At 57.1% G+C, this 10502-nt stretch overlaps 4 protein-coding genes across 4 annotated transcripts; 1 reads left to right on the forward strand and 3 right to left on the reverse strand.

Annotated features, from left to right (window-relative positions):
• Positions 1 to 2: 2 nt before the first annotated feature.
• Positions 3 to 804, forward strand: HRG_04742 (KH domain-containing protein; the record flags this gene model as incomplete). The annotated part of the gene is made up of 2 exons (XM_044863213.1): positions 3 to 200; positions 265 to 804. The coding sequence occupies 2 exons, from the start codon at positions 3 to 5 to the stop codon at positions 802 to 804; spliced, it is 738 nt and encodes a 245-aa protein (XP_044721827.1).
• Positions 805 to 1183: 379 nt separating this feature from the next.
• On the reverse strand, positions 1184 to 3117 carry HRG_04743 (Zinc finger domain-containing protein; the record flags this gene model as incomplete). Its single annotated transcript, XM_044863214.1, has 2 exons — positions 1184 to 1463; positions 1520 to 3117. 2 exons carry the CDS (start codon positions 3115 to 3117, stop codon positions 1184 to 1186), a joined length of 1878 nt encoding a protein of 625 aa, XP_044721828.1.
• A 1593-nt stretch (positions 3118 to 4710) lies between these two features.
• HRG_04744 (AAA domain-containing protein) lies at positions 4711 to 7157 on the reverse strand (the record flags this gene model as incomplete). Its single annotated transcript, XM_044863215.1, has 2 exons — positions 4711 to 7059; positions 7113 to 7157. 2 exons carry the CDS (start codon positions 7155 to 7157, stop codon positions 4711 to 4713), a joined length of 2394 nt encoding a protein of 797 aa, XP_044721829.1.
• A 1287-nt stretch (positions 7158 to 8444) lies between these two features.
• HRG_04745 (c-5 cytosine-specific DNA methylase domain-containing protein) lies at positions 8445 to 10072 on the reverse strand (the record flags this gene model as incomplete). The annotated part of the gene is made up of 3 exons (XM_044863216.1): positions 8445 to 8478; positions 8547 to 8782; positions 8828 to 10072. 3 exons carry the CDS (start codon positions 10070 to 10072, stop codon positions 8445 to 8447), a joined length of 1515 nt encoding a protein of 504 aa, XP_044721830.1.
• Between the last annotated feature and the right edge of the window lie 430 nt (positions 10073 to 10502).

Genomic DNA, 10502 nt, shown 5'->3' on the forward strand with positions numbered 1-10502 from the left:
CCATGGCCACGGATCGCGTCTTCGTCCTGCCGGGCGATCACATCGACCCCTCGCACATCCCATCGCATCCCAAGAAGCCTCTTCGCCTGGGTCCTGGGCTTCGTCATGTCCCGCCGAATGGCATCCTCCCTACCCTCGCGGGCCAGCTCGTGACCGACAGACAAAAGAATGCCATCCACGTAGAGACGTCCGAGGGGAGGGTAAGCGCTCTTCACCCGCGCATTCACCCGCGCACATGCGCGCGATGCTGACCTGCGACTCCAGTACGTCCCGCGAGTCGGCGAGCTTGTCGTCGGCACCATCAACAAGAGCGCCGCAGACATCTACTACGTCCTCCTCTCCGACTACACTGCCCCCGTCCTCCTGCCGCAGCTCTCGTTCGAGTCCGCCACCAAGAAGACCCGTCCCATCCTCGCGCCCGGCGCCCTCGTCTACGCGCGCGTCAGCCTCGCCAACAAGCACATGGAGGCCGAGCTTGAGTGCGTCTCGCCCACCACGGGCAAGTCGGACGGCTTGGGGCCGCTCACTGGCGGCATGGTCTTCAACGTCTCCCTCGGCATGGCTCGCAGGCTCATGATGCCCAGGTCTGCTGAGCATGGAAAGGTCGTTGTCCTGGACGAGCTGGCGAGCCTCGGTCTCCAGTTCGAGACGGCAGCCGGCAGGAATGGCAAGTTGTGGGTCGACAGCGAAAGCGTCAAGACGGTCATTGCAGTGGGAAGAGCAGTGCAGGAGACGGACGAGAAGAGGCTAGCCATAGAGGACCAGAAGAAACTGGTCAGAAAACTGGCCAGAGACCTGAGTTGAGCCAAATCCGCCGAGCATGGTGCGCTCCTTATTCCACATACCCTTCATGCAATGGCAGACGACAACGCCTGTCTAGCTCGTTTAAGCCCCCGGAAATACCAATGGTCGCCAGTCACCAAGCCCAACGCCTGGACCTATTTCCAAAAGCCCCGTGACCATTTTCCCGTAATGTGCTCTCCCGAATCCCTCCATCTGAAAACGCCATGCAAATCTGCTCGTAACCAATATCGAGACACAAAGCGTCTCCCTGCCATCTTTCTGTTTTTCTTCTTGGTATCTATGGTACACTGATCCAGTTCTGAGTACCGCAAAATGTCCAGGCAAGGGCTGCACGACGACTGTTTCCCGAGTCTGCTCACGCCGGGCTGCTGCCGGCACGTTATACTCCACTCATCTCCTGGTCTACCTCGACAGGCTCGGGGAGATGCGCCTGATCCATGTTGTGAATCTTGGTCATGTGTCTCTTCCAGTTGTCTTTTCTGGGAAAGCCTTTGCCGCCTGTCCTGGAGTAGTCGCAGCCTTGCACCGAACAGTGGAATTTCTTCTTCTTTTCGTGTCGGTCGTTTATGTGGCGCTGCAAGTGTGTTTTGGTACCAAATCCTTTGCCGCAGTTCGCATACGGGCATTTGTGATCCTTGCTATGGTATCTCTGGTGATGCCTAGGAAATGGTCAGACTTGGACTCTCGAATTACGGAGACGGCTTTCGGGACTTACTTGAGTTTGTGTGGCTGGTCGAAAGCCTGATGGCAGCCAGTTTCATCACAGCGAAAGACGCCAGTCTTGACCGAGGACACCACCGATTGTGGCGAAACGCTGTGTCGAAAGTCAGAGCTGGTCAAGGATTCGGGAGTTGGACTGTCGAGTTGTGTTGAAGGGGTGTTGTGCGACGATAGGTCTGTCGATCCAGGCCCTTGTAGGGGTACAGATTGCTCAGAGAGATATCGTTGATGTCGCCCGGGCTGTGACAATGTCAACGGGCTTATATGATCTTGCGAGGGAAAGTCTGCGACGGATGTATCATCGTCCGTCGGCTGGTCCTGAACGATCTGCTCCGGGACTTCCATGGGAGTAGGAGATTTAGCGGCCAGAACAGTTCGAGGTGGGACCACGGTTGATGGCGTCTCCAACGCTGTAGAAGGAGCAGAGTCCGTATTGATGTCGTTGTCATTGCTGCCCTGGTGGTCCGGGGGAACCGAGGCTGCTGCCGTCCGGCCGTGGGATGATACAAACAACTCGTGTTCTGTTCGATGCCAGACTTCGGTCTCGGTGCTTGCGGGCATAATATCCATCGGATTCACCGTCCCAGGAGCAGGGTAAGACGGAGGTGAGGGTGAGGTCTTGAATGATGATTCGGCATGCGGTAGTTGTGGCGGAGTCTGGGCCGAAGATGGCGGAGGCGATGCCGGCGGAGACTTGGTCGGGGGGGCAGAAGCCGACGCCACGGGCACGACAATGGTTGGAGACACAGTAGTCGGGGACTCGGTCAAGCCTTGGTCTGTAGTTATTTGTCGCAGGGCAGATACGCCGTATGAGGCGGGGATGTTGTCGCCGGCACTGGCAGCGGAGGGGTGGGAGGCAGTTGTACGGTCCTGGCCACTTGCTCGCCGAAACATGTGCCGAACGTTGTATTTGAAGGAGCTGCCGCGACTCGCCCGGGGTATGTCAACAGATACATCCGTGGGAGTCGCAACCATTCCAAAGGCCTCGGACGGGATCGAAGGGCTGTAATAGTCGGCGCTGGTTCCGCGGAGGACCCCAGGATGATCATCGCGCACCTCGGACACGGGCATGTACTCTCCGGCATAAAAAGGCAACGGCGAGGGTGATGATTGGAGGTTATACTCGCCGGGGAGCGCATGAGTTACTGCACGGGACGCGTCGGTCGTAGCAACATCTGTCCCCGTCGACGACATGTGCCATGGCGCAGCGTGGCCGTCGGCAGCGTGCCCTACCCCTTGATTGTGAGAAGCCAGGCCCCATTCCTTGTTTCTTGGAGCGGCGGGGACGGCGCCGCGAGACAGTTCGCCATCCCGCTTGAACGAATCGCTGGACGACAGCCGTCGATGATAACCCAAGTCGGCCACTTCCGGGCCACCAGAATGAGGGGTGACACTGTTCTCGGCGTCGAGATGCGGAGTTTTGGGACGTCGGCGGCGCTTGACCTGGTAGACGACGACGGGATAGAGACAAAGGGTGAGCAGGGCGACGCCGACAACGACGCCGACAACGGTTCCGGCCAGGGCTCCATCGCCCATCTGCCGCCTCAGCAGAGCCCCCCGGGCAAGGAGGTCGGGCACGTCCTCGTCTCTCATTTTCAAGGGGAGGATTGCGCAAGCCGCTGGCCAGGCCGGGCCGGGCAATCCGATTGAGTCAGTGATCGGATCCCCAGTATCGGCGCTGGTGGCCGCGACTCGGCGCTCGAGGAGAGGAATGCGGGAGGCAACCGGCGGATCGCTGGAATTCAGGGCCGGCAGAGGGCCGAAAGTGCGAGGGTGTAGAGCGCCGTAGATCAAAGGAAGCCCGGCGTTCGCGTCATGCCCTGGTCAAGCCATGGTGAGAGAAGGGATGGCGGTTCAAGGGAGGTAAATTGATGGCGGCGCAACCTGGTCGGACAACGATTGCGGTCAGCAGCGGGCGACCGGTGAAGTAAGCTGGCGGGTATTGGACTAGCGGTAACAGGTGGGCAATGTGCGACTGTAGAAACCTGATACTCGGACCTGCGATATACATGCGAGGTACCAAACCTCGTGCTCCAACATCTGCTCGGACTGCATTTAGTACCTGTGTACCTGCAACAGTACGAATACCTACCGGTACTGCATATTTGGCAGGGCGGTCGGTGACTGGCCGGAATCTGCATTATGGGAGCACTCGATGGGAGGGGGTCCTTGTCAAGCCGACTTGGCCGTTAATTAATTATCCCTCCGTCTCTTTGGCCAAGGGAAGGGGGGGGCAGAACCCTCTTGGACGAAACGGCGGGGGCTGAGCGCATCTTCCACTATTGTGTCTTCCTCATTAATAACCTTTCAAGCTGAAAAGCCCTGTGGGGGGGCACACTACCTACCGACTTAGGTACTACTAGTACCTACTGCTAGTACCTGAAGTCCCGGAACTTTATACCTGCAGGACAGCCCAGCGCCCCGGGTGCCTGCGAGGTACCAGCGCAGGCCGACCTCTTTGGCATCTCAACAATCAATCAATGCTCTTGACCCCCACATGTCCACAGCGGACTGGCGGCCCTCGGCCGAGTCTGCCGAGCCGGACTCGTATGGGGATGGATGGCCGTCGGTTCTGAATGTCTCGCTGGGCATATCCAGATCCTCCTTCTACGAAGTAACCACGGGCGCAGTTATTACACTTCCGAGTGGTGCAGCACACGGTCCAACGACGTGCAGAGCCGCAGCCCAACGGGCCGTGATCGACGGAGCATGAATCGACCGCAGCCACGACACTGTACAGTACATGTGCACAGCAGCAGCCCGACCAACGCCCTGGTCCGCGAATGCGACCACAAGGGTCCCCCCAAGGGTCCCCCCGAGGCACCCTCCCACACCATCCCAGGCCCTCGCCAGGACGTGCCTCTTAACAAAAACGAAAAACTGTCGCCGCCGCCGTCATACCTGGATAGGCACATAACCAAGTTCAAGTAGGTACTGTACCGGTACATGACCGTGATTGCCTCGTGCAGTGCAACATCACGGCGCAATCTGTACAGTACAACAAACCTCTGACGTCACCGCGTCCATTCTATCGATAGCCACAGACAGCACATGCAAAGACTCGTCAGTTTTATTGTCACTACCTATAGGCGGCATGCCCACCTCGTCCGTCCCGCAGAGTTGGGCAGCGCCACAGCCAAAGTCGTCAGAATTTCAACAACCAGAGACATGCCACACTCTTCTCCTTCAAAGTGAAACCATGCGCCGCTGAGCCACCGCGTCGTCCCAGATCTGGGAGAGGTACTGCGCTCTAATGCGGATCCCTCCCAACATCTGCTTCCACGTCATGCGATGATGCATGACGATGATCTCGGCCTGTCTCGCCCGCGTGATGGCTACGTTGAGCCGATACGGATCGTCCATGAATCCCGCCTTTGCCGTTCGCACCATGTCGAGAAAGACAACGTCGGCCTGATTGCCCTGAGCCTTGTCGATAGTCAAGACCTCGACCCTGTCCTGCAACTCTTGCGGCCACTTCTTCACGCTCGAGTGATACTCGCGCACCGCTGTGCTGTAGGGCGTGGCAATCATAATGGTTCCCCGCGCACGACCGTCGACGGCAGCAAATGCCTCGTCGTGGAGCAGCTGTTGAACTTGCTCGAGGATCCATTTGTGATGGGCCGGATTCCAGAAGCTGTTGCGGTGCATATGCTCACAGCTGTCCTTCAAGCGGACGACAAGTCGGTTCTCGCTAATGTCGGCTGCCGGGCCCAACCTCTCGAGGTACCTTTTTGCATGCAGGACACTGGGCGGGTACAGCGATTCGCCACTGTATCCCGAGACCATCTCGCCGTTGTAAAACATTTTGGAAGGAAGGCGATGCAAATTCGCGTAGCTCCTCTTATTGACGAGGAGCCTCGCATTTGTGGCGCCAGCCGCTGCTGCCCGGGCCATGGTGCTCACCCGGAGCTGCTCGGCAAAAGGGTTGAACTTGAGGCCCTCGCGATCGACCTGTCTCTTGTCACCGCTCTTGACAAACGGGCGCGTTTGGTGGACATCACCGGTCAGGATCCACGCCAAAGGGCTGAAGAAGGCGATGGCGATCAAAGTGGTCAGTTCGCGGGCATGCGGCGCCTCGTCCACAAACACCAGATCCGGCTCGAACAGCTTGGAGAACTTCCCGTAAGCCGCCACGGGCGTCGTAGCCACAAAGTCTGCTTGTGCCAAGACGGCACGGTACAGCACTGACACTTGGGAGCGTAGAGACTTCCAGTCTTCGCCGTTGAAGACTTCGCCGTTCTCCATGCGAGCCAAGAGCTTTCTCAAGGCCGGAAAGCAGTCGTCTTTGTGGAGCTCATAGTACTCCCATGCAGCTTCATCAAGAGTCGGGGCCACATTCGGGTCCCGGTGCGCCTTGGTGTGGCAAGCCAGGCTGACCGTGGTCAGAAATCGCTTCGTAAAGTCCAGTTCCGCTTCACTCGCGGCCTGGTCCTGGGAGCTCCCCTTGTTCAACGTGGAGCTGTGGCGCATTTCATAGGGCCAACCGTGCATCCGAATGATTCGAAGCTTGAGACCAGCTTCCTTGCAAAGGGTGTAGTATCGGTTGGCCGCATCGTCGACCGTTTTGTTGATGTCAACGAGGAACAAGATTGGGCTGCGGCGGCGTCTCGAGTTTGGACTCCTCTTGGATTGAATGAGTGCCGCGAGAACCATATTCCACTCCGTCTTGCCTGCCCCGGGACAGCCGTTGATAAAGTAGAGACAGTTAGGAATGCACTTCAGGCCGTCTAATGCCGCCCGATGATCGGCGTTGAATGCCCTGACCTTGTCCACGAGGAGCCTCGGAACGCGGCGCCAGAAGCGAGCAGGATTCTGAAGCTGCGGAAACTCGTCGTGAAGGTTCCTGTAGCTGATCCAGCTGGGGTTGCGAAAGTCTTGTATCATGCGAAAGGCATTGAGGGAGCGCCTCGCCGGAGCCATTTCTTCCAGGCGATGATTGTCCGTGAGGCAATGGAGGGCCGCAAGCTCCGCCTCGAAAGTAAGAGAGCTGATCTCCCACTGAATGACGATGACTTGGTGCTTCTCGTGATTGACGGTAATATTATCCGCCTCGTTGATAGATGTGGCCGTCTGAAAGTTTGCCATGAGATCTAGCTCCACATGAACGCCATTGTCACTCTGCCATGATCGCGGGACGTCGACCTTGAACGCAGCACACTTGCTAACCTCTGCACCTCCAGCACATTTCAAAGTCTCGTACGGGTTCTGAATGCGCGACGCAGGTAGATGAACGAGAGAAAATATGCCCTCGGGACGATCAATCTTGCTTTCCATGTCGATGGTAAACCGATCGGTAAGGGATGGGAAATCATCTTTTCCTCCACCGCAGGGCGTCTTGACCAAGAATAGCCACGATTTCATGAATGGGGTGGTCAGACCGGGAATTGGTGCGACGGGCCACGCCTTGAACGGCCGGCGTTTCTCGTTGAGGCGCTTGACGGCCTGCTCCTCGTTGTGCATCTCGATCAGAGTTGCCTGTTCGTGGCGCCATATAAACTCGTTTTGATCAGGGAAACTGTAGTAGGGAGCGACAGCCTGGGGAAGAAGTTTCAGCAATTGTTGCTTCAGGTGGCACCGGGGCAGCATACCTTGTCCGGAACAGTTCTGACGACCGAGTCTGATGAGATGTCCATGGTGAAGGATGGGCCGTGCTAGTCAAAGGCTGGCTTCTGATCGTAAGCGTCCTGGTCGCTCCACCATGCACAGCTGTGCCAGCGGCCAGGAGAGGGCAGGGTGAGGTGGGAAAATGAGGCCAAGGTGGCAGTTGGTCAGGCTCGTGGGGGAAGGCGTCTGTACGATGCAAAATGCAGAAGCGGTGCGTAGGATCTCTTGAGGGGGAAATCGTAGATGGCGATAAGGACGATGGATGTATGCTCTCTGCTGCTAGCAAGTTCGCAAGGAGCTGCCAGCGACCGTCAAAAGCTTGAAGAGATTGCAATGAGGAGTGGGAGAGGTTGGATGACAGGAAGAAGTCCAACGAGTTGCGGAGGAGGGAGGAGGTGCGGATGGTAGGCAGCCAAGGGGGCTGGGGCTTGAGTGGTTACTGTGCACTCACGGAGGTGGCAGGCGGCAGGCAGTCACCTGACAACCCCTTCTGCCCACGCTGAAGCAGGCACACGGCAGTTGGCCGCAATAGCAAGCAGATTGCCACGGCCTGCCTCGCATCCACGGCCTCGGGAGCACAGCTGCACCGGCCCGTGTCGACACTCTCTTGCGCGTACGGGCTCCATGCCGCCTGGCAACTCTCCAACCAGGCGGCACAAACAAATGTTAGTCTTGGTGATCCTGCATCCGATACCGAGCGAGTACGCCTACATAGTACATACATGTTTAAAAGGCAAATCAACCGCGTTGTTGGTGCGTCTTAGGCCGGCTGACCACACATAGACTGCAAACGCCGTCACCTCATACGATTCCGGGAGAGTCTCCCCCCTCGTATGCCATGTCTCGAAAGACGCGCTACAGCCCGCGTGATTGGTGCCGTGTTCTGTTCCAAAGGATGCCGAGTCAGGCAGAGGAACTGATTCCGAGAGACCGCCTGAATGACGTTTGCACTCAAAGAAAAGGACCTTGGTAATCAGTGCAGACAGTCATCAACGGCCTCTAGACGGCCCTGCAGATCCGAATTCTGGTTATATAAGGCCACAAAACACGGCTGTCATCGACGTGGGCTCCAGACTAGATAGGATCAACCCAGACTGCTATTCAACGACTGTACTTCGTACCCATCCCACGAACCCCTTGTCAAAAGCAAGCCAGAGTCCCGTCATCATGCAGCATCTACAATGAAAACTTGACCAACAGACGGCCGGAAAGGCATCATCCCGTCTTCCTTCAGCAGCCACTGGTGCAAATGCTTGTACAAAACTCCCACAGTGTTGGGCGGGAAAGCGTTTCCTATCTGACGGCAGATGCTCGTCTTATTCCCCGCAAACCGGTGGCGGTGCGGAAAACCTTGCAAGCAGGCAAATTCTCGGAGGGTAAGGTCGCGCGTCCCGCTTGGATGGTAGAGCTGTGCGCACCCCGTAGTGACTGTGCCCGCGAGCTTGTGGGAATTGAAAGGCGCTCGTGGGGGCCGGAAGTGACGGACGCCCCGGACGTTGTGCAGGCCACGCTCCCGTGGAATGCCGCTTATGGCCTGGCTGATGGTGGTAAAAGGCTTCCGGCCGCCGCCGCCCGTCTCCGAGTGAGTGGCTTCTGGGAAGGGCGGAAGCCGGTGTCCAGGACTGGCCGCGACTACAACGAGTCGCTTTCTATCCTGCGCAGAGCCCCAGGTGCAAAGACGGACGACTCTCCAACGGACCGAGTATCCGTACTGCGTCATTTGACTGATCAAGGCTCGGAAGTATGGCAGGTGTCTGTTGTGGGTAATCCCAAACGTCTGCTCCAGGGTGATGATTCGAGGCCTTGTCTTCTTGACCAACTCGCCACACCCAAAAAGGGCAGATATGTTATCCGCATCGTGCACAGAGTCATGAGTGTGCGCCGGCGAGAAATACTGGCACGGCGGCGACAAATGCAGGCAATCAACTCGGACGTGGTTCCTGGTCGTCTGTTCGAGGAACCCGTGAATGCACGTTCGATAGAGCGTGGCGTTTGGAAAATTCATCCGGTAAGTGTCCCAGACCTCGGGCGAATTGTCGACGGCGTATTGAACCTTGAACCCAGCTCCCTGGGCTCCACGTGAGACGCCTCCTGCGCTAGAAAAGGCGTCGAAGAACGTGTATTTTTGTCCGTGGCCCCTGGTTCGAGGCTCCCGAGGAACTGCTTCCAGGTCTACATGAGCATGCCGCCCTCCGTTCCACGACCCGCCTTTGGCGTAGACGCCATGCCATCTGTTCTGGAGTGCCTCATCTGGAACGCGATACTGGACATCCGGCACGTCGGCTGCGAGTAGACTCTCCAGAGCCTCTTCAACGGGTCGCATCTGTCGGCCTTTCCTGGCGAAATATACCGTGAGCCTCCATCGGCAAGCAAGAAGACCACTGCGCTCAGCCCGGCCTTGTCGTCGTGTTCTTTCACCAATTCGATCCTTGAGTGACGAGAAGCTATGTTCGGGGTATGGAGCATTGGTGATTATCAGAGTTCTTTTCTCGATATTTGTTTCAGGGCGGATGTCCAGAAATATCGGGCGATTGGGAAAGTTATCGTCGGCAGTGCGCTCGACGAACTGGAGCAAACAAACTTCGTTCTTTTTCATGTGCAGTTTGCCCAAAAGGCTCGTGGTCCGCACGAGCGGAAGGCCGCGGAGAATGGGCTCTCTGGAACGGGTTTCGGCAATAACCTTGACTTGCAGGAAGTCAACGGAGTAAGAGCCCAAATGCGCGCCGTGCACCTCAATGACATCGCCTGGTGAAAACGTTTGCCCTCGGGCTTGAAGCCTATCAAGAGCGACTTCGCCATCACGAAGCAAGCTGTGGCTCAGGTGATCGCCAGTGAGGTCGATAACCACGTCCTCAAAGACATCCTGCGGATCATCGTCGATGTCGATGACGTCGATCAAAATGCAGGACGATGCAGAGCTTAGTGATCTCGGTCGTGCGGCCATACCCAGTAAGAGGTTGGGGTGCGCTCCTCTGAACTTGGTGCTTTCTGCCGAAATAGAATCAAAAGGACGGAAGATGAAATGGGATAGAAAATTTAAAACAAGAATAGGCAGACAAGGGAGTCTTTGATGAAACCGAGTTCGCTCGATCCTAGAGTAAGGTTGAGAGAACAAACCCTGTAGGTTGCGGGTGGTTCGCTAAATCCAAATGCGAGCTTGCACAGGTTTCCAAGTGACGGCGTGAAAGATGTATGTGAGAAAAGGTGGCGGGGTGAACTGTGTGAATGAAAAAAGGTGTGGGGGGGAACGATGTGTGTGGCAGAAAGGAGATGGCTTGAACAATGTGCTCTGGAGGCAACGGTAGAAATGTAGCACAGGAGCCTTGCATAGGTATGGCTTCCGTTGCGGTTTCTGGCGTCGGCTGGTGTGTGGT

This window comes from Hirsutella rhossiliensis (genome assembly GCF_020360975.1).
Source record: "Hirsutella rhossiliensis strain HR02 chromosome Unknown scaffold00004, whole genome shotgun sequence".
In the NCBI taxonomy this organism is placed as follows: Eukaryota; Fungi; Ascomycota; class Sordariomycetes; order Hypocreales; family Ophiocordycipitaceae; genus Hirsutella; species Hirsutella rhossiliensis.